Here is a 22,420-nt window from a genome sequence, read left to right on the forward strand (position 1 = left end):
GCAGGTGGCCTGCAGGGCCCTGCCTGTGTGAGTATGGGGGGTGGGGGCTGTCTGCAGTGTAGCATCACAGTTGTCACCATGAAGTGTGGGCAGGAAGGACCTAGCAGTGCTAGGCCCCCTGAGCTCCTCACACAAAAGAGCTCACCAGTGTGGCCGGCTTGCTTACTGAGCACGTGCTGGCCACTAAAGGCTGGCAGTCTGCCGTCACAGCCAAGGTGCCACAGTTCTAGGCAATACACCTGGGACCCCTGTGCTGAGCCTTTATTAGTAAGGGAGCCAGAGACGTTGAGTAACTTGCTAAGGTCACACAGCTAATAGAAACAGGTTGAAACTTGCTCTCTATCCAGAGACGCAGGCAGGCAGGGAGTGGGGCAGGAGTAGATTGTTGGGGGGACGAAGACACCACACACACCCCCATCGGCCTCCCCATATGCGGCTTATGGCTCTAGTGCCATGGGTTTCAGCACCCAGGAGAGTTGCCAGGGCCCGGACTCTCCCAAGTGTGGCTCGGGCTGCGGGGGGCGGTTAGGTGGGGCTCCCGGCCGGCAGGCCCGCTCGCGGCTGCTCCAATGGGGCGGGGGCCGCCCGCGGGGCCGGGCGGGGCCAGGCTGCCTTCTGGAGCTGCGGCTGCCGGAGACCGGAGACCGCATTCGGGCCGCGCGGCGGGAAGGCGCGCAGGGCTGGAGGGAGCGCTGCGCCGCGGCACATGGGCGAGCCCGCAGCCCCCGGACCGAGCCCGCACACCCCGGCCCAGCCATGTCTCTCAGCGGAGTCTCCGAGCGCAGCGTCCCGGCCACCAAGATCGAAATTACTGTCTCCTGCCGGTGGGTGAGCGGGCGGGCTTAGCCGCGGCACCCCGCCTCCCCGCCAGCCGGCTCTGCTGCGCGCACGCGGGCCTGGACCCCCGCCCCGGGGTGGGCAACTGCGGGCGAGCAAGCGCAGCAGCCCTTGGCGTGGCCGCGGGAGAGGTCTGCTTGCACAAACCCCACCCGCCAGACAGCGCTGAGCCGGGGCTCGGGGAACCGGGGGAGACGAAGTTCTGGGGCGGCCCGTCTCGGGTCCTCGGACCCGCGAACGCGCCCGCCGGCCGGGGCGGGGGTCAGGGTGGGCGGGCAGGCCGGCGTTCTGGCGGCGCGGACCCCGGGGGGCTGGGGGCGTGACTGGCGACCCTCACCCCTGCGGGTACCCGACTCTGGGCAGCGCTGCGGGCTGAGCTCCCGGGAGGCCGCCCTCCGTCTGTCTTTCGGTTGCTTTCCCTAGGAACCTGCTGGACCTCGACACCTTCTCCAAGTCCGACCCCAGTAGGCGGCCAGGCCCGGGAGCGGGAGGGATTTGGGGTGCGGGCGGGGGTGCGGGCCGGCCTGACGTCCCCACCCCGCCGCAGTGGTCGTGCTGTACACGCAGAGCCGCGCCAGCCAGGAGTGGCGCGAGGTGAGTCCCAGAGCCCCCGCCCCGTCCCGCCGCCCGACCACCTGTCCCCGCAGCCCGCGCTGACCGCCCTCCGCCCCCGCCCAGTTCGGTCGGACGGAGGTGATCGACAACACGTTGAACCCAGACTTCGTGCGCAAATTCGTCCTTGACTATTTCTTTGAGGAGAAGCAAAACCTGCGCTTCGATGCGTGAGGGCCCGCCCCGAATTCTGGCTAGGCCCGCCCCCTCACCTGGATCTGCCCGCCCTGCCCCGCCCTGCTCGGCCCCACTGGGACAGGCAAATCTGTGCCCTAATTGAACCTGGCCTCCACTTAGAGCCCTCACCCCCCACCCACCAGCACTGCCCCTGACTTGGCCAGCTCGAAATGAGACCCAGCTTGAAATTCAGGGCCAAGGCCTCCTTTGCTCCCACCCACAATTGTAACCTGACCCCCCTCCCACCCAGACGGGCCTGCTCTCTTTCCAGGTACAACGTGGATTCTAAAACCAACATCTCCAAACCGGTAGGCGAGCGTCCCCCCTTGAGCTGGCTATATGACCCTCCTCCTACGTGTCCCAGACCCTGTCTTCCTTGGGCCAAACCTACCCACCCCCACCCCACTCTACCCTCAACCCCAGGACAGCCTTCCACTGTACCTGTCTACAGCCCCTTGCTCACTGTTCATCTTGCTTCTTGGCCGCCCGCTGGGACCCGCAGAAGGTGAGGCTGAGCAGGGCGGGATGGGTGGGGGTGACAGTGAGACTAGAAGGGGAGCACAAGCTCTGGGGACCCCTTTTGCCTTGGAGGCACCCTGGCCGCTGCCACAGGCAACAGCTGGCTTTGGACTCCAAGCTGCCAGCCTCCTGGCCCCTCTGACTCCATGTCCATGAACAGGATTTCCTGGGACAAACGTTCCTGGCCTTGGGAGAGGTGATTGGAGGCCAGGGCAGCCGTGTAGAGAGACCTCTGACGTGAGCCAAACGGGAAGGGGGAAGGGGGACTGGGTGGGTGCCTCTAAGTCCCTGACTATGCTGACTGCTACCAGAGAGGCTCGGATTTCCCTCCCCTTGGGGGCCTCCACTGCACTGAAGTCCCATACTGGGGACTCTGCTCAAGCCTTCTCTCCTCTCTCTCTTATCCTTCCTTAAGGTTCACTTCCAAACCCCTCTTCTCCGGGAGGCTCATGCCCTCCAGAATTCCCATCACGTGTGTGGTAGACAGCCAGGGTTCACGAGAGCAGGCTGCAGCAGGGGTGACCAACACAAAGGTTCCTTCCCTTGGGAACTTAGACAGAGAGACTCCCAGGAGAAATAAATTGCATCACCCATTTAAAAAGTGTTAGGTGCCGTGGGAGTAAAGGCCAGTGACTGGGGGTGAGGGCCCATGAGGCTGCGTCTTAAATAGAGTGGTGGCCTCTGAGCAGCAGCCCGAAGGGGTCCGGTGGGGAAGGAGCCTTGCAGACATCTGGAGGGAGAGCTAGAGGAGACAGCCAGGGCCATTACAGACTACAGACGTGGGAGGAGACCCAAGAGGAGGGGCGATGTCTGGGAAGCCAAGTAGGGACAGTCTGTCAGAGGAGGAGAGAGTCAAGCAGGGTGAGTGAGGGCTGGGAACTGGCCAGTGGGGTTTAACCCGATGGAAGCCAGGGTCACGCCGGCAAGCTGCGTACTGAAGGCGAGGTGAGGAAGGGAATGGGAAGTGAGGTATCATGGCCAGGGATTCTTCCTGCAATGAGAAAAAGGGAAACGGGGCCGTAGTTGGAAAGGGGAAATGAGGCTGAAGATTGTTTTGTTTTTTAATGTGAAATAGATAGATTTTCAAAGAAACACATCCATGTTTGTGTATTGATACGAATGACCCAGTAGAGACTGAAAATGTGACCTAAGGGAAAAGGAGAGGGCTGGCCGACAGACGTCCTTGAGCGGCTCAGAAGATGGGGGAATGTCGTGCCCACTACAGGCACAGATGGTCACGTGGTTCGTCTCTTGAGATGAGGCAGGGCGGGTGGGTAGAGGTGCTAGCCATGGAGTAGGCCTGGTGGCGCAGTCTGTGTGGTCTTCTGGTTACCTCTGCTCTCTGTGTCGCAGAAAACAAGGTTGGGGCTGAGCTTGAGGATGGGAGGAGGGCTTGGGGGGGTTGAGGAAAGGGTGGAGGAGCGCTTGTGGCTTAGGAAGTGCAGTATAATTGCAAGGCAGCATTCAGGATCCCGTGGAGCAGAGATTCTCAACCTTCCTAATGCTGTGACCCTTTCCTATAGTTCCTCATGTTGTGCTGACCCCCAACCATGAAATCATTTTCATTGCTACTTCAACACTGTCATTTTGCTACTGTTATGAATCGGGCGACCCCTGTCAAAGGCTCATTCATCCCCTAAAAGGTCGAGACCCACAGGTTGAGAACTGCTGCTCTTGAGGTTGTGGTCATGCATAAAATGGGATGAGTTAGCAAGATGGTGTTTCTCTCTGGTGGGTTCGGCTGTACGGGGACGGTAAGGACTATACAGAGAGTTGGCTTTAACTAGGGTGGGCGGCTAACCTCAATATCGGGAGTTTAAACCTACCAATCACTCCACAGGAGAAAGATGAGGCTGTCTGCTCCCACAAAGATTTGCATCTCAGAAGCTCTGTACTCCTGAGTCAGGAGCGATCGCAGTGGGTTGTGGTGGATGGTGCACAAGAGACAAGAAGCAGGGAAGAGGCAGGATGCTAGTTGAGTGACTGAAAAGAATGGACTAGAATTCCGCTGGGGAAAGGAGGCGGGAGAAGGTCAGGCCAGGGGGAAGGGCAAGGAGAACATGACAGGATCGCTGGCTTGGTCCCAGATGTGGAGGAGAACAGCCCCTGTCCTCATTACCCTCTGTCTTTTTAGATCTCAGAGTCAAAGAAGTAGTTCAACGCTCTCCTTTTGAAGATGGAGAAGTCTATAGACGCTATAGTATAGAGCAGGGGTCCTCAAACTCCGGCCCGCCTGGTGTTTTTGCCCCATTTTGTTTTTTACTTCAAAGTAAGATATGTGCAGTGTGCATAGGAACTTGTTCATAGTGTTTTTAAATTGTAGTCTGGCCTTCCAACGGGTCTGAGGGACAGCGAACTGGCCCCGTTATAGAGCAACTGGACCCCTGGTATAGAGCAAGGTAGAGCCAGGACTCGAACCCAGGACCTACCTGACCTATCTTTCTCTCTGCCACATTCTAGATCCCTTTGGGCCCTATCAACAAGATCCTTGACTGCTAGGAGACCCAAGGAAAATTGGGTGGGGGTCCTTCTATTCCCCCTGAATAGCCCATGAAAACCTCCCTTCTAACGTCAGGAAGAGAAAAAAATTTCCTTTTTTTTTTTTTTTTATCTCATTCTTGATGGTCTTAATAAACATGACAGCTTTGACCTAAAAGCCAGCCCTGTTGCCCCCAGTCTGGGTAGAAGCCCCGCCCTCATTCTATAATGCTACCTCACACCCTTTTGGCTTTAGGCATCCCATTTCCTCCTGGAAACTCCGAAAAAGCAGGGTCCTTGGCCAATTCCGCTCCACGTCCTCTGAGGTGATCCCGAGGCCTGGCATGTAAAAGATCCCAGGGCCTGCTTGGAGGAATGCCACCACCTGCATATCTATAAAGCTTTTCCTTCCTGAATTCATTTAGACCTCATCACAGTCTTAAGAAGTGAGCATGATTCCCATCCCACAGAAGCAACTCAGGGCCTAAAGGGGGAAGCAACTTGCCCAGAGACACACCCCTTAGAAATAAATCACACTGTCTCCCCCTCACTACTACTAGGTGATGCCCACCTGCATGTATCTAACTCCTTCCCACCAGAATACAAACCCTCCCTTCCTCAGGCAGCCTCAGTCCCTTCCCCTATCAGGAGCCACTCAGGATAGAAGGGGACACATTTGGAGGACTCTCAGCAAATGGTGAGGTGACCCCCAGGGAAAGCTCAGTCTGCCTTGGCTATCCTCATCCTCATACCAAGAGGTCTCTTCTGCTTGCAGGGGTGTGCCAGGCAAGAAGTGTGGGACCATCTTGCTGACCGCAGAGGAGCTTAGCAACTGTCGGGTTAGTAGGGACCACAGGCTAGGTTCAAAAGAAGAGGCTCCTTCCCCGCTCTCCCCACACTTCCCTGTGGGACGCTGAGGGCTGTGGGCCACTGGGGTGTCAGCAGTGCCGCCGCCTCCATTCCCAGGACATCGCCACCATGCAGCTGTGTGCCAACAAGCTGGACAAGAAGGACTTCTTTGGGAAATCCGACCCCTTCCTCGTGTTCTACAGAAGCAATGAGGATGGCACGTGAGTGTCTGCTCCCTCCCCTCCAACCCCACCATCCGGGGTCCACTCGGGCTCATAGGTTGGGTGGGGGTTTGAGTTTAGAATTCACTCAAAGCAGCACAAAACATATGTTCCAAATACTGGGGGATCCCAGAGTCTCCGAAAGTCACAGGTTCTGTCTCCAGGCCCAGCCCTACCCCAGGGGAGACCCTATCTTTGTGCTCCTATCTAGGTTCACCATCTGCCACAAGACAGAGGTGGTGAAAAACACACTGAACCCCGTATGGCAGCCCTTCAGCATCCCAGTGCGGGCCCTGTGCAATGGAGACTACGACAGGTCTGCTTCAGCATAAGCTGGGGCGTGAGGGAAGTAGGCCACAAGAGTGAGGTTCCTGGGGCCCAGAATGATGGCAACAGTGTCCAAAAGTGTTAGAAGTGAGATATGATTCTAGGCAAGAAGATGGGTGGATGAGGAGGCAGATGGATAGCCACAGAGTTGGATTATCCATGGAAGGAGCTATGGATGGATGGATGGATAGATGGATGGATGGATGGATGGATGGATGGATGGATGGATGGATGGATGGATGGATGGATGGATGGGTGGGTGGATGGGTGGATGGGTGGATGGATAAACTGATAAACAGATGAATGTGTATGTGGGTAGGTATACAAGAAAATTGGTGGACAGATGGTGGGGGAAATGGATGAATGGGTAGCAGATGAATGAATAGGTGGACTGATGGGTGGATTAGTTAGTACCTGGTAAGATGAGAAATGATGGATAAATGAGTGGGTGGGCGAGTCAGTGAGTAAATGGATAAATACATGAAAGTTTGGTGGGTAGAGGAATGGATTATCAAATGAATGAAAAACCAGTGAGGGATAGAGGAGAAGGATGAGTAGACAGATGAATGGATTAGTGAATGAGTGAGTTGAAGGCCAGGTATAAAAATATGGGTAAGTTGATCATATGAACAAATAAGTGGGCAGTATGTAGATGCGTGGATAGGTGACGGTATGAAAGGATGGATGGACACACAGACATAATAGATGATTAAGGAGATGGATAGATGATATGATGGACATGTATCCAATGGCTAGGTTTGGGGCTGGATACATGGATATGAAGACAAATAGATGGATGATTTATATATCAAAGAGTAAGTTGGTGGCAGGATTCAGTTGTTGTAAAGAGTGGAGAAATAGATGGATGAAAAGGTCATTAGATTGGCAAATGATGGGCCAATGGATGAGCAGATGGTTAGATAGATGGTCGGAAAAACTGATACAGAGGTAGATGGACACATGGGATAACATACATAGTTAAGAACAAGGGTTTTGGAATCAAGTTGTCTGAATTTTAAGTCTCAGCTCAATCACATACTAGCCATAGACATTTACAAAGTTACTTTTTGAAATATATAGACCCTGAAGTAAAACTAATAGTAATACTTTATAGAATGAGATAATATGTATAAAGTGCCAAGAACTATCCCTGGAATATAGTAAGACTCCATGGGGAAAGTTGTAGGAATGGCAGGAGAAATCAACTCTGACAGCTGGCTCCTTGTTAGTTTGCTTTTTAAACGTGGCAGAGTAGCCATCGTGGGGGCATCAATGGTCGGGCACATGCATGGGCTGGTGCACGGATGGCTGGCGATAGGTTGGAAAACGAACAGGCAGATGGATGGGAAGATGACTTGTGGATGGCCTGGCGGGGAGGGGTGTGAGGGTGGGGGTGTCTTAGGAATTTGTCATACACGTCCCCATCCTCTACTTAGCTTCTGCATTCCAGAACTGTGAAGATTGATGTGTACGACTGGGACCGGGACGGAAGGTGGAGCTGCCCCACATGCCCTCCTCTCCTGTTCTTGACCCAGAAAGCCCCTGATGACATGCAGCACAGCCATGGGAACCCCAGAGAAGCCTTGGGAGCCAGCAAGGGGGTGGTGACAGCCACCCCATTTCCCAGATGCCAGGACCTCATATAGACCTGGTCCCCCTGTTCTCTCTGTTGTACTATCCCTTCCCCTTTTGACCCCTCTTCTGGCTGCAGTCCCAGCGCCTTAGAGCTGGAGTAGGGTGGGGGCCTGGGTAAAAGAGTGGGCTCGGGGCTGGCAGCAGCTACTGCTCACCTACCCCTGGCCTCATTGCAGCCACGATTTCATTGGGGAATTCACCACCAGCTACCGGGAGCTGAGCAAGGCCCAGAACCAGTTCACGGTGTATGAGGTGAGAGCCCAGCCCAGTCCTGGTTGCCCAGGCCCCCATCCCCGAGCTCCCGTCCTCCGTCTCCACCCTCAGTCCTCTCTCTTCCTCTCTTAGGTACTGAACCCCCGGAAGAAGTGTAAGAAGAAGAAATACGTCAACTCGGGAACTGTGAGTGTTCCCTGGAGCTCTGGGCCTCCTGGGACCCTCCCGTTTCCCTGCCTATAGAACTAGCTCCCCAAGGCTGGCGCTGGGGCAGGCGGTGGGCACAGGTTCCGTGGGCACCAGGTGGCACTATTGCAGTGCTTCTTTGGTTTGGGGTATCCATCTCCCTTCATGGAGAACCTTTGTGGCCTTGGCTCTTGCCGAACGAAAAGAGCCCTACACTGTGATTCCAAAGATGGCGCTGGCTGCCTCCCCTTTCTCCCTTTAACAAACTGCAGGGTGGGACTAAGCTGGGGTGGGAATCAGGCCCCTCCCGTCACAAGGCCCCACCCGCCTGTGCACCCAAGTGCTTGTCCCGGGCTACCTCTTGTGTCCCACAGGTGACGCTGCTGTCCTTCTCTGTGGACTCGGAGTTCACATTTGTGGACTACATCAAAGGCGGGTGAGTCATAGGCCATCCTGGGCTGGAAGCTCGGCAGTGAGTTACACCCAGTTCTGCGCCTCAGCTTTCTTAAATATGAAGGGTGAGCACCGAGCACCGGGGAGATCAGGCAGGGAACTCCGAAGTGCTGGGCAAAGTAAGAAATGCTCTGTAAACTCAAGGCCTTTGTCCTCTACGGGGCTTCCTCGCTTCCTCCCCTCCCATCCCCCCAAAGACGCCAAACCAGTCATCTTCCACAGTGGCTCCAGTAACCTGACTGGGGCCCAGACAAAAGCTATGGCCAAACCAGCTGGAGAGGCTAACAAGGAAAAGCCCAGACTACACGGCCCTTCCCCTTGGCTCACAGGGCGCAGGCAGAGCTGGAAAAGCACTCTTCTCTGAGCGTCAGTTTTCTCCTCTGTCAAGGGGGCTGTGAGTTCCTGTTTCAGGACTACAGCGAGGATGAGGTGGAGCTACTTGGGTAATAGACTTGGCACACCAAAGCCAAACTCCCTGCCGTGAGTTGATGCCGCAACGCATAGTGACCCTCTAGGACACGACAGAACGGCCCAGACTCACGGGAGCAGAGAGCCCTGTCTTTCTCCTGAGCCATGGTCGGTGGTTTCAAACTGCTGACCTTGTGATGAACAACTCAACGCGTAACCAGCACCCCACCCCATGGCACGCAATGCTCTTCTGCCTCTGGTGGCACAGTGGGTTAAGAGTTCAGACTGCAAGGTCAGCAGTTCGAAACCACCATCTGCTCAGGAGAAAGATGAGGTTTTCTACTCCCATCAAGGCTTACCGGCTCGAAAACCCACACGGGCAGTTCCACCCTGTCCTGGGGGTCACTGTGAACTGGAAACAACTCGGTGGTAGGGAGCTGTCGGCACAGAGGGAGGCCGACCAGCCGGCAGCCTCAGCATCGCTGGCACACGTGTGTTAGAAATGCCAGGCCTTTGGAGCCAAGGGTTTGCATTTTCATCAGCCCTCCAGGTGGTTTGCATGTACACGAATGCGGGAGAGATTTTGTTTTTATGTGGATCCGTCCCTCACTCACCTGTCTGCTCCCCGGACAGGACACAGCTGAACTTCACGGTGGCTATTGACTTCACAGCTTCCAACGGTGAGGCATGTGGCGGGGAGGGGCGGCCGGCAATAAAGTGGGGAGCAGAGTTAGAAGGGGTTCATTAGGGATTGGCTGGGGACAAGAGTTCAGTGCCCAGGAGGCCAAGGTTTGAGGTACATCCCAGTCAAGCTGGTGCTAGGGTGGGGCTGTTGGGGAGAGAGCGTTGGGCCGGAAGGGCTGGCGAGGGCACTGTGAAGAGATGGATAAAGGGTGAAAGGACAGTTGGCTCAACAGGTTAATGAGTAACTGGATGTACAGGAGCTCGGTGGTGCAGGGGTTATGAGTTGGGCAGTGATCTGCATGGTCAGCAGTTCGGAACCACCAGCAGCTCCATGGGTGGACGACTGGGGGCTTTCTACTCCCATCAGCAGTTACAGTCTCGGAAACCCACAGGGGGGTCTCTGAGTCAGCACCGAGTGGCTGGCAGTGAGGATGGCTGGGCATGAAAGGGGGTGTAAGGTACAGGGATAGGTTCATGGGAGTAAAGGGTGGGCAGACTGGCGAATAGATGCGTTCCCCAAGTTGGGGCGGGGGGTGGGGGGAGTACAAAGGACTGAACTAGTAAAGGCATGGACAGATACAGAGGTGGCCAAATGGACAGATATTTAAATTGGTGCAAGAGCAGGCAAGTAGATGGGAGAATGGGCAGGTGGATGGATAAGCAGATTAGTGGATGAATGGAAGGGGTGGATGGGTGACTACACTGATCAAGTAAATACAAATGGACGAGTGGATGGATGGATAGACAGTAAATAAGAATGGAGAGATAAGATGGATTGGGACAGATAAACGGATTGAAAGGTGGAGGTGTGGTCGAGGGAATGGCTGGGTGGATGGAGGTGTAGCCGGTTGGATAAATGGACGGAGACCTGTGGGCACGGGTAAGAGATGGATACGTGTGCATAGTGATGAGCAGATAAGGTACGGAGGGGCAGATGGGTAGAAGGTAGCTGGAGCATACAAAGATCGGCAGGTGGCTGGATGAGTGGACCAGTGACCGCGGGCGGGAGCCCTGTGTTCCCACAGGGAATCCCCTGCAGCCCACCTCCCTGCACTACATGAGTCCCTACCAGCTCAGCGCCTATGCCATGGCCCTCAAGGCAGTGGGAGAGATCATCCAAGATTATGACAGTGACAAGCTCTTCCCAGCCTACGGCTTTGGGGCCAAGTTGCCCCCAGAAGGACGGATCTCCCACCAGTTCCCCTTGGTAAGGGATGGTCCACAGCCCTGGCATCTGGTCCCCTAAGTTGATCATTTCTTCTGTTTGCATGTATTCTAAGATTCCAGGCCCACAAAGCAGCAGGAAGTGATGTGAGGGTGGCAGGGCAGGGAGGGGCATGGAGCTGGAATTTGGAGGGGAGCTTCCAAGAAGGGGGTGAGAAAAGGGAAGAAAGAACTGGGATCAGAGCACTCCTGGGCAGCCCCTGCCTGGGCTCAGCTTGGCCGGGCCGTCTTCCCTGACAGAACAACAATGACGAGGACCCCAACTGTGCGGGCATCGAGGGTGTGCTGGAAAGCTACTTGGAGAGTCTGCGCACAGTGCAGCTCTATGGACCCACCTACTTTGCCCCTGTCATCAACCAGGTGGCCAGGTAAGGTAGCTGTGTGGGGTGGGGGAAGAATTAGGGCACCCAGACGCGAGCCTGACTCCCTAAGGGTGGTCAGCACCACACTTGGGTGAACTTGAACTTTGGGGAGGAGGTGAGAGGTTCAATATTGGCAAGACCCTAGTACAGAGAGGTTACATAAAGCCTTACTGCAAGGCAGAGCGTGTCCCAATAGACTAGCCCCGCCCCAATCCCTGGGAATGACAGTCCAGGCCTCTGTTTTGGTTATTGCATAAGCTTTGATATTGGACCCGAGTGTGACCCTTCAAATTTGGTAACATTCTAAGAGTTACTGACACAGTATCTGGCCAAAATAAAGTGCTTCATAAATCATAGATTATAAAACAGCTCCAAATTTTCAAAATAAATTTTTTTAAAATACAAAGCAAACGCTAATCATATGTAAAATGATTTTTAAAGAAACATGAAACATTTTATGGGCCCAGCACGCTTCCGCTGCGCTACTCTGCTATCTGAAACATGAAACATCTTAAAAGGCAATAGAAAGTGGCGTAAAATAAAGTGGTGGCACCTGAAAGCAAACACGGATGGAGGACAATCGATGAGACAAGCTGGCCTCTCACAAAGACTCCCTCGTGGCATTGATGAGTAAGTGGTTCAAACCCATTACGTGGATACCAAGCAAAACAACATAGTCCAGAAGATTTGAAAGTAAAAGGGTGAGATTAAAAAAAAAAAGTTAGGTTGTTAAGCCCTGAATCAACACCAATGGTTTGCAGTAGCTTTTGGTTTCAAACAAGCCAAGAGCCACGTCTTCCTATGGTCTGTTGGCTGTTCAGCCCCCAGAGGGGAGTGGCCAGCTCAGTTGGAAGAAACACAGTCTATAGAATTAATGCCTTTTTATTTTTTAAATCATTTTATTGAGAGCTCTTACAATGCTTATTACAATCCATACATCAATTGTATCAGGTACATTTGTACATGTTGCCATCATCCTTTCTAGACAGTTACTGTATATACTCGAGTATAAGCTGAGTTTTTCAGCACATTTTTAATGCAGTTTTGTGGTAAAATTAGGTGCCTTGGCTGATACTTGGGTTGGCTTATACTCGAGTATATACAGTACTTTCTGTTGAGCCATTGGTATCAGCTCCTTTCCCCCTATTCTCCCCTCTCCCCCTCGATAGATTATAAATTATTATTTTCATGTCTCACACCAACCACTGTCTCCTCCCATAGTTTTTTTTTATTTAAAAAATATGGAATGCTTCACGAATTTGTGTGTCATCCTTGTGCAGGGGCCATGCTAATCTTCTCTGTATCGTTCCAATTTTAGTATATGTGCTGCCGAAGCGAGCACCTCCCATAGTTTCTGTTCTTTCCCCTGGAGGCATGTGTGTGGTTGTGGGTTGATCAGTTCCCCCTTATTCCCCTCCTCCTCCCCTTAACCCTTCTCATCTAGTATTGAATTAAAATTTTTTAAAGAAAAAAAAAGTTATGTTGAAGGATTGAAGGGAAATAGATAGGACCCCAGACTTCCATTTTCGTTTCTAATCCAGCATCAGGATGATAGTGTCTTTAATGATAAAAGTAGCTCAACATGGTTGTAGAAATGAAATAGGAAATCACCCAGCCTCTGGGAAAGTGGATAAATCTAGTTCCTGACGGTGTTTTCCCTGTCCATCCATAATTATAGTCAGATTGCATGGAGTATCTCACTACTGCTTTTTCCACTTGATGCTGGAGCTTGTACGTTTTGGTTGTTGCTGCTATTACACAGAATTCTTTTCTTCATTTTATTGGGGGAATCTTACAGTTCTTATCATAATCCATACATACATCCATTATGTCAAGCACATTTGTTGCCATCATCATTTTCAAAACATTTTCTTTCTACTTGAGCCCTTGGTATCAGCTCATCCCTCCCTCCCTCATGAACCCTTGATAATTTATAATTTTTTTTTCATGTCTTATACCTACTTCTGTCTCTCTTCACCTACTTTTGTTGCCTTCCCGAGGGGGTTATATGTAAATCATTGTGATTGATTACCCATCTTCCCCACCTTACCCTTACCCTCCTGGTTTCTCTACTCATTATTGGTCCTGAGGGGTTTATCTGTCCTGGATTCCCTGTGTTTCCAGCTCTTATCTGTACCCATGTACATGCTCTGGTCTAGCCAGATTTGTAAGGTAGAATTGGGGTCACAACAGTGGGGGGAAGGAAGCACTAAAGGACTAGAGGAAAGTTGTATGTTTTGTGGGTGCTATACTGCACCCTGACTGACTCATCTCTTCCTTGTGACTCTTCTGTAAGGGTTGTCTACAGATGTGTCTACAACTGTGTCCAGTTGTCTACAGATGGGCTTTGGGTCTCCACTCCCCGCTCCCCCTCATTCACATTGATAGAATTTTTTGTTCTGAATCTTTGATGCCTGATACTTGATCTTATTGACACCTCGTGATCAAACAGGCTGCTGTTTTTTCCATGTGGGCTCTGTTGCTTCTCAGCTAGATGGCCGCTAAGCCTTTAAGATCCTAGCTGCTGTATCTTTTGATAGCTGGGCACCATCAGCTTTCTTCACATTTGTTTATGTTATTATTCACATTTTCTTCACATTATGTTGTTTATTTGTTCACATTTGTTTTGTCGTCAGTGATGGTGTCAGGAAGGTGAGCATCACGGAAAGCTGGGCTATTAGAACACAGTGCTCTTGTGTTGAGAGAGGCCTCTGTGGAGGCCAATGTCCATCTGCTGCCTTAATACTTAACAAATAAGTATGTGTACATAGATCTATTTCCCTATCTTTATATATAAATGTATTTACATATGTACATGCCTGTATTTAGACCTCTATACATGTCCTCTGCCTTCTAGTTCTTTCCTCTATTTCCTTTTACTTTCCTCTTATTCCACTATCATGTTCAGCCTTCACTCTGATTTCAGTAATTCCTCTCAGCTACATTGCCCTTAATCAAGCCCCACCAGGCATCCCATGCCCTCCTCACCATCAATTTTAGATCACTTGTTGTTCCCTTATCCCTGGTTTGTTAGCACCCCACCCCCACCCCCCACCCCCGTCCTTTCCCCTGCCTCCCCCTCTCCTGTGACCCTGGAACTGTTGGTCCCATTGTTTTCTCCTCTGGATTGCTTATCCCACCTACCTTATCTAGATAGACATACAGAGACAATAATAAGCACACACACACACACACACACAAAAAAAAAACAAAGCAAAACATAACAACAAACGAAAACAAAACAAAAACCAATAGCAAAAAAAGAAAAGCTTGTAAATAGTCAGGGCCTGTTTGTTAACCTTTAGGAGCGTTTTCCAGTCGAGTCTGATGGGGTGCCACCCCCTGGCCTCAAAGTCTATTTTTGGTATTCCCTGGGAACTTTGTTGCTCTGTTCCCCTTGCTGTTCTGTTGCACAACCTTAGTGTTCACGCCGATGTGGTGGGGTGAGAACGGGCTACACAGAATTCTTAAATATTATCTTGGGTCAGTAAAAAAAAAATTTAAAAGAAACTAAACTCACTGCTGACTCATAGCAACCCTGTAGGGCAGGGCAGAACTGCTGTGGGTTTCTGAGACAGAAACTCTTTATGGGAGCAGAAAACCTCACCTTTCTCTCAAGGAGTGGCTGGTGGTGTAGTGGTTGCTCATTGGGCTGTTACCCCCGAGGCCAGCTGTTTGAAACCACCAGCTGCTCTGAGGGAGAAAGGCTGGGCTTTCTACTCCGTAAAGTCTCAAACTCACAGGGGCTGTCTTCCCTGTTCTCTGGGGTCACCGTGAGTTGGAGTCCACTCGATGGCAGCAAATTTGGAATTTGGGGGCACCCCTAGCTAGTTGTGTGACGTTCTTGATTTCTGTGTGGCTCAGTTTCCTTGTATGACAAACGGAGGCTGACAGGAATCTACACCACGAGTCGAGTCGTGAGCACTGACTACCTGTCAAGCACTTAGAACAGTGCCTGGTGTGTCTCCGCTGCTGCTGGTGTTCGCAGTGACAGTGCTGTGACTGTCATGACTCCGATTTGCAGGGCATCTTCTGTGTGCTCATTGCTAGAGACTCGGGAGTCAGAGCTAGTCCTGTCCTTGGGAGCTCCTACCTGGAGTGAGAGACGGAAATATAAACAAATCATGACCTCTAGGCCAGAGCTTCCCAGACGTTTCCAGCAAGATGCCTGTTATGGATTGAATAGTATCCCCCACAATACACGCGGTAAATCCTAATCTTGATGCCTGCGGTTACAGTACCATTTGGGAGCGGGCTGTTTTGTCATGTCAATGAGATAGAATTGATGTCAGTACAGCTGGGATACATGAGCAGTCAGCAAGCGAGCCAGCAGAGGTGTGCAGGGTAGATGCCAAGTCGCACGGAGACCTCGCCTTGACAACGGGGAGGCAGAAACTGAAGAGACAGACAGAGAGAGCACCTTTCCAGTATGCTGCAGGAGGACCATCGAATTGGTCCCAATACATTGCAACCCAAGGTTACAAATCTTTATGGCATCAGGTAGCCTCATCTGTCTACCACGGACTGAAGGCTAGCAAAGACTGCTCACTGCGTGCTCACGCTGTGCCGTGGAACTTCCTGTGTGGTGCAGATGGGCTCTGTCGGTGTCTCATACTGCCCTCACGACCACATGTGGGTCCCAGGCCGTTGACATGCCACGAGGCGAGGGCTGAGGGACTGTGATGCCACTTCCGTTCACTCTGCTTCCGTGTGAACGGCCACAGCAGGGGCATAGGGAGCATGAAAGGTTTAATTGGAGGTTATAAAATAACCCTAATAATGGGATGCTTTTTAAATTAGCACAAATAAATGACTAGAGCTTATTTTCAATCTGTTAACATATTGAATAGCCAAACAAAATGTGTGCGAATTGGGAAAGGCAAACGGATCCATTCTGTGGACCTTCGCCAGACTGGCCATAAAAAGGTTCAGACCTGAGTCAAATACATGGTTTGCCACATGAAGACACCCTCAAGGCCACTTGGGTCAATAAACACCAGTGGCTAATGAGTCCATTCCAGCTCAGTGAGCTGAACTGTGTCCCATGGAGTTTGAGGGCCGGTGTTTCAGGAGTCTGCCGGGCCTTTTTTTCTGAGGCACCCATGGGTGGATGAGAACCTCCAACCATTGGGCCAACAGCTGAGCAGCTCAGCTGGTGTTACCCTGGGACCATGTGAAAATAGCCGCATGTGCCCTGCTGTGAAATAGCAGAATGGCACTCAATGACTTTTGAAGTCCTTCTCAGGTGGAAAACATGGACTCAAAGGCTGGCAGTGGGACAGGATGAGGAGCTCCCGGGGCAGCTGCCAGACTAGCTGAAGGAGGACCCAGCTTGGGGGGTAATGGGAGTGGGGGCTGGATGGGAGAAAGGAGATAGAAGAAATAGGAGCCAAAGCAGAGAAGGGAGCTTCAGTCTTTGCTCTTGAATGAACAACAGACTCTTTATAGTCCTATGGTCTGGTCCCTGCCCACCCTCAGTGGACCCCAAGGTCCACCCTCAGTGGACCCCCAGGTTCACGGGGCATCAGTGCTTCCTGGGGACCCACAGGATGGGCTTCCTTCCCTTCACAGGACTCACTAACTAGAGTGGTGGCCCCTCTACTTAGCTCCCTCCCCTTCACCTTCCAGCAGCACTCCCTGAGACCTCAAGGGCTTCTGCACTGGCTCAGGATCCCCTTCACACAAGCTGCCTAGCGCTGTGGGTCCCCGCCCCCCCCCCCCCCATGGGCCTCGGCACAGTTGTATCACATTTTACTGGGTGGTTCTGGGATTGGCCGGTGGGTTCTTTAGCGCAACATGTATCTCCAGGTTCCGCTGAGACGTCAGTGCTCATAAACAGACCTGGAGTGGGGCAGGCGGGAAGGCAGGCAGGAGCATGGGGGCAAGTCCTTTGGCCTTGCTGGGCTTTCAGCTGGAGTCTGATCTTGTCCCCCTGCCTAGAGCTGCAGCCAAGATCTCCGATGGGTCTCAGTACTATGTCCTGCTCATCATCACGGACGGGGTCATCTCGGACATGACACAGACCAAGGAAGCCATTGTCAGCGTGAGTCTGAGAAGGAGGGCTTGGTGGAGAGGGAACCAGAAAGAAAACCAAATAGCAAAAGTCCAGGAGGGTGTAAGCTTTGGCTCTACTTGCAAATGAACAAGTCAGCCTGCCATGGTCCCACGCATCCTGGTAGAGGGCCCCGGCCCGAGACGCCTGGGACAGTGGCAGAAGTCCTTGTGGTTCACAGCAACCACAGTGGCCAGACCAGCAGCACTTACCGAGTCTCTACGTATCCATGTCCACTGGTGGATGGCACAGGTGACACCTACTAAGCAGTGGGTTGTATTACAGGAAAGGAGCCCTGAACTTTGAGTCCATCATAAACCACTATATATATATGCTATATAATTATTATATTGGACAGTAAACAAACCTCCAGGAGAAGGCACCACCTTCCACAGCTGTTGGCTACACAGACACCCTTGAAGGGAGCGTCTGGGACAAAGGGAGCCAGGGTGAGAGTACTAAGGAGAACCCACTCCCGCTCAGAGTCCCCCTGCTTGTTATGGTCTCCTGTCTCCAGCGCCCTCTCTCTCCGCCCCCCCCACCCCCAGGCCTCCTCACTACCTATGTCTATCATCATTGTGGGTGTGGGACCAGCCATGTTTGAGGGTGAGTAGGACTGGGGTGATGGCGGGGTGGGGTGGTATTCCTGAGTAAGGTCAACGACTTGGGAGAATGGGGAAAGGTTTCTCCCAAGGCAGGAGAGCTCAGGGAAGAGAAAACCAGGAAGCCCAGGCCCACCGCGTGCTGGAGATAGGAGGCATGCCCCTATTGGAACTGTGCCAGTCCCAGGTCCCCACCCGAGTTTCCCCCTCATAACCAATGGGAGGAGACCAGCCCTGGACTTCCTCCCGGTGCTCCTGGGGAAACGGATGTGTGGGAGACACAATGTCTACGGCAATTACAATAGCTCAATATTCACAGGACTTGGATGCGACTGTTAGGTGGTCTCCTAGTGACGCTGAAGGGAGCTGTAAGGGAGGGAGGTGACTTGGGGTGGGGAAGAGCAATCAACTGAGGGACGTCTCATCTGCAGCAATGGAAGAACTGGATGGGGACGACGTGCGTGTGTCCTTCCGGGGGCGCTATGCTGAGCGGGACATCGTGCAGGTAGACCTGGCCTGGGAGAAGCTAAGTTGGGAGCCACTTTCCCTACGGACTTTAACCCTTTCCCCTCACTCCTCCACACTTCCTGTTCGTGGAACAAGGCCGCTTTGAGAAACAGGGAAGCCTCTGCAGCCCTTGTAGATTTGGGGTAAAGGAGGTTCCCAAGGTCCCTGACCTCTAGTGGGGCAACCAGTCATAAATAAGATTGAGATACATGAGGGGGGTACCCTGCCAAAAAACAGATTTTTTTAAAGCAAAACACCTTTATCACCTTCAAAGTACTCTCCATTACACTTAATACATTGGTCAAATCTGCGATTCCATTCTTGGGAACATTTTTCAAACTCATTTGTTTAGATGGCTGGCAGCACCTCATTTTTTCCTTCACCTTTTCTACTTCTTCAAATCGCTGTCCTTTCATGTCCCTCTTCATTCTCGGGAACAAAAAGAAGTTGCACGGAGCGAGGTCAGGTGAGGCAAAAGAGGCATGCTGGTTTTTGCCAAAAACCGGCATAAGCAGGTGCGTTGTCGTGGTGGCAAAACCAGTCCCGTCTGCCACAACTCAGACCTTTTTTGTCACACACTGTTATGCTATCTTTTCAGAACCTCTAAATAGAAAGCTTGGTGAACAGTCTGACCTGGTGGAATGAACTCCAAATGCACTGTCCCCCTCACATCAAAAACACAAAACAAATGAGTATCGTTTTTTGGGGGGGTACCCCCTCGTATCCACTAGTCACTATAAGAGCCTAGAACAGGAGGCTGACAGATAGGGCCGCCCGAGGAAGGCTTTCGTGAGGAAATGACATTTGAGCCGAGACCTGAAGAATGCGCAGGAAGATACAAGCTTAGAGGTAGGGGATCAGCCCAGGAGAAGGCCTGAGGCTCAGAATGGCCTCCATCAAGGAAAGGACAGGGGACGACGGATCTCATTGAGCTAAGGGTCGAGGGAGCCAACGCCTTGCAGGGCATGACAAAGATTGGGACGTTCTCCTAAGAGAAGTGGAAACCCCACAGAGGACTAGCCGAGGGGAAGGCTGGAGTGCATTATGCCAGGGCCTGTTAGGGGAGCTCTGATGTCCTGCAGGTGCTGCGACAGAACATGAGCAAAAGCAGCACGACAGCGAGGTGCGACGCGTTCAAAAGCGTTGATTGAGATGGGGGTGGGAGGGAGTTTTCTAACGTGAGCACCTGTGGGCGTGCTGGATGCATTGATTGGGATGGGGAAGGCTGATGGGACAGAAAGCTGGGATTCCGTTTCGAATCCATTAGGCTTGAGGTATCTGTGAGGCAAATGCACAGAGATGTGCTATGGGCAGTTTAAGGCGTGGTTCTGGACCTTCGAAAGGAAGGTCGGGGATGGGCCCCTATGGGAGGCATGGAGAGTAGGAACTCACCGGGAGGAGCCGAGGGAGAGAAGGGACCAGGTGTGCAGAGGAGGTCCGGCTGGGGACAACCAGAAGAGTGTGGTGTCGCCACGCGTGTGCCGTGCTGTGAATGATGGTGCACAGGCACGGCCATCTAAAGAGAATGAGACTCAGCAAGATGACAAGGAGGGTGTCCGTTGGGTTGATGTGGCCACGTGGTGCCACTGCCGGCATCAGCCAGGGCCATTTCAGCAGAGAGTGAAGCCCTGCTAGAGCGGGCGGAGGGTGCACACCAGACAACAGACTCAACTCATGGCCAGAGGCCCAGCAGGACAGAGAAAAACTGCTCCATTGGGTTTCTAGAACTCATCTTTGGGGGATCAGATTCCATGGCTTTCTTCTGAGAGCAGCTAATGGGTTAGAGCTGTCTTAAAAGAGCCGAGAAGGGGACAGCAGATGTGGGAAACGGTTCAAGGTAGAGGAAGGGCGTTAGCTTAGAAGTTGACCCTCCCTCTGTTCTTGCCTGTACTGTACCCTCCTCGGCCCTGGCTTCCACCCACGTGTCTTTTCTGTGCCTGTCCCAGTTTGTTCCTTTCCGTGACTATGTCGACCGGTCAGGGAACCAGGTGCTGAGCATGGCCCGGCTAGCCAAGGACGTGCTGGCCGAGATCCCCGAGCAGCTGCTGTCCTACATGCGGACCAGAGACATCCAGCCTCGGCCCCCACCCACTACCAATCCCAGCCTGACACCAACTCCAGGGCAGCCATCTGAAGCCTAGCTATCCAATACCTAGCAGTCTGTCTGCCTGCGCACCCATTGCTTCTGCTGGGAGCCAGAAGGTCCTGGAGCCCTGGAGCTCACTGGGAGGGCCACCTTAGAAGTTTGTTGCTGGCTGGGTGAGCACCCCACTCCCTGACAAGTACCCCACAGAAGGGCTTGGCACGACCACCGCCTCCCTGCCTTCCTACTGATAATAAAGCTGATCTTTATTCCACTTCTGTCTCAGGAGTCTTAGGGGGGCAACTGGGAAGGCCTGGGGCCACTTCAGCGAGGACTCTTCCTCCTTTTACCCTAGATGCTTCCCATTCCTTCCTTCAAACATTTGAGAAGAGATGAGTGAAGCTCTGTGTGTAGGGGTGTGTGTGTGTATATACATTTTTTTCCTGAGAAGGCCCGTAGCCTTTATCAGATTCTCAAGGGGCTTCTTGACTTCCACAGGGCCTCTCACTGGAAGATGCTGCTCTGATCCATGTGAGTTTTTAATCAGGTTACTCCAAAGAGCTAACCGTTCCCTTGACCCTTTGCCAAGAGATGTACGTCCGTGGTCTCATGTATCCTCAGGACAACCCTGTGAGGTGGGTCATGCAGGCTCGGAGAGGTGAGGTCGCATCCGTTTGACTCCAGCATGTAAAATCTTCACCTGCCTCCTGGCATCCACGTTCTTGGAAGCCAAGAACAGAAAAGATCGGTTTGACAGATCAGGAGCTTGCGGTAGGAAGGACTGGTGGACTTGCCAGAGTTCCTGTTGCCAGGGAGTCACTCTGAAGGTTTGGGCACTTGGTTCCAAGCTGCAATCTGTAGTCAATGGCATTTGCCACCAACCCACAGCGATTCCCACACCTGAATCCCACCAGTTTAGCTACAGGAGCACGGTCCCACCCTGCCAGCTCCCCCACCTCCTCCCTCCCTCCCCAAACCCCACCTCTTGCTTCAGATCCACACCTTCCCTCCTGCATCACTCCTTGCCTTTCCCAAGCTCGCTCCCTCGCTTTGTCCATCCACCCCTACAATCCCTAACCAGCTCCTGCTCCTGCCTTCTCCCTTCCTGCGCCTCCCAGGCCCACTTCCCTCCTACTTACTGCCGCAGGTGTTCCTCCGGGACTTAGCTTCCAGCTCTACCCTCCAAGCTCCGTGCCCTGTTCAGCTACACCCCATAAGTGTACCCCACCTGTGGTTCGATTGCTCTTCTTACCGGTTTCCCACCACACTGAAAGCTGCGCTGCGCTCCCTCTGCAAATCCCCGCCCAGCTGCTGGTCCTGTGCCAGCTTCATGACCACTGCAAGACTCCACCCATAGCGGCAGCCACTCCGACCTATCTCGTGGAGTGGGGGTGAGGGTGGGGGTGGTCTTTCCCAAGCAGGATGTCCTCCAGGGTCTGGTCTCTCTTGGAAAGATGTCCAAGGGATGGGAGACAAAAGTTTCTCCACCCAGACTTCTGAGGAGCACGTCTTCCTTAACCACGGTCCGGTTTTCGCACGCATAAGAGGCGATTGCATACCCTGGCTTGGGTCAAGTGCACCTTCACCTGGAGGTGATGTCTTCCCTTGGAAACCGTGAACATGGTCCTTTGAAGCAATCTGCACAGGGCGCTCTGTCTCGATCTCAGGACTGCTTTTCCTGGGCGTTGATTGTGGAGCCAAGTAAAACGAGATCCTTGACAACTTCTGTCTTTTCTCCGTTTATCATGACGTAGCTTATTTCTCCGGTTGTTGCTCATTGCTCCCGTCCCCCCGCCCCCCACGGCCATGGAATCCGTTCCTTCTCAGGGGGACCCTACACCGGGTGCCGAGACTGAAACCTTGTCTTTCTCAATTTTGTTTTTAACCTTGTCTTTCTCCCGCGGTGGTTTTGAATCGCCAGCCTTTCGGTTAGCAGCCTCCGACGACCGGGCCGACTTCAGCCCACGCCCCCCACGGAACCCCGCAGCCGC

General features: G+C 52.8%; 1 protein-coding gene and 2 non-coding genes across 8 annotated transcripts; 2 read left to right on the forward strand and 1 right to left on the reverse strand.

Annotated features, from left to right (window-relative positions):
* The first annotated feature begins 748 nt into the window (after window positions 1-748).
* Window positions 749-21,007, forward strand: CPNE9 (copine family member 9). 6 transcript variants are annotated; one of them, XM_045289787.1, is made up of 22 exons: window positions 749-824; window positions 1,261-1,301; window positions 1,385-1,431; window positions 1,516-1,619; window positions 1,898-1,934; window positions 2,129-2,131; window positions 2,306-2,382; window positions 5,246-5,320; window positions 5,399-5,462; window positions 5,590-5,693; window positions 5,905-6,009; window positions 7,471-7,512; window positions 7,832-7,907; window positions 8,001-8,054; window positions 8,429-8,490; window positions 9,549-9,595; window positions 10,625-10,806; window positions 11,064-11,191; window positions 17,126-17,228; window positions 17,786-17,843; window positions 18,271-18,344; window positions 20,928-21,007. In XM_045289787.1, the coding sequence occupies exons 1-22, from the start codon at window positions 757-759 to the stop codon at window positions 20,970-20,972; spliced, it is 1,596 nt and encodes a 531-aa protein (XP_045145722.1). In that variant the 5' UTR covers window positions 749-756; the 3' UTR covers window positions 20,973-21,007. The 6 variants fall into 6 exon arrangements, with proteins under 6 accessions (XP_045145722.1, XP_045145721.1, XP_004702316.1 ...); XM_045289786.1 differs by lacking the exon at window positions 20,928-21,007 and adding an exon at window positions 20,293-20,703; XM_004702259.2 differs by lacking the exons at window positions 5,246-5,320; window positions 20,928-21,007 and adding an exon at window positions 20,293-20,703.
* LOC115869586 lies at window positions 11,916-12,047 on the forward strand. Its single transcript, XR_004046257.1, has one exon. It is a non-coding gene; the product is annotated as a small nucleolar RNA SNORA2/SNORA34 family (small nucleolar RNA).
* Window positions 12,421-12,527, reverse strand: LOC115869644. The gene has a single exon (XR_004046301.1). It is a non-coding gene; the product is annotated as a U6 spliceosomal RNA (small nuclear RNA).
* Window positions 21,008-22,420: the final 1,413 nt, after the last annotated feature.

Source organism: Echinops telfairi, unplaced genomic scaffold (genome assembly GCF_000313985.2).
Source record: "Echinops telfairi isolate 266 unplaced genomic scaffold, ASM31398v2 ScPeMD7_31;HRSCAF=116, whole genome shotgun sequence".
NCBI classification, from domain to species: Eukaryota; Metazoa; Chordata; class Mammalia; order Afrosoricida; family Tenrecidae; genus Echinops; species Echinops telfairi.

Bases quoted from the DNA above. Each gene is read 5' to 3' on its own strand.
- CPNE9 (XM_045289786.1), top strand. From the start codon at position 757: ATGTCTCTCAGCGGAGTCTCCGAGCGCAGCGTCCCGGCCACCAAGATC. The intron at 825-1,260 runs GTGGGTGAGCGG...TGCTTTCCCTAG, and splicing joins GAAATTACTGTCTCCTGCCG to GAACCTGCTGGACCTCGACA. The intron at 8,491-9,548 runs GTGAGTCATAGG...CTCCCCGGACAG, and splicing joins GTGGACTACATCAAAGGCGG to GACACAGCTGAACTTCACGG.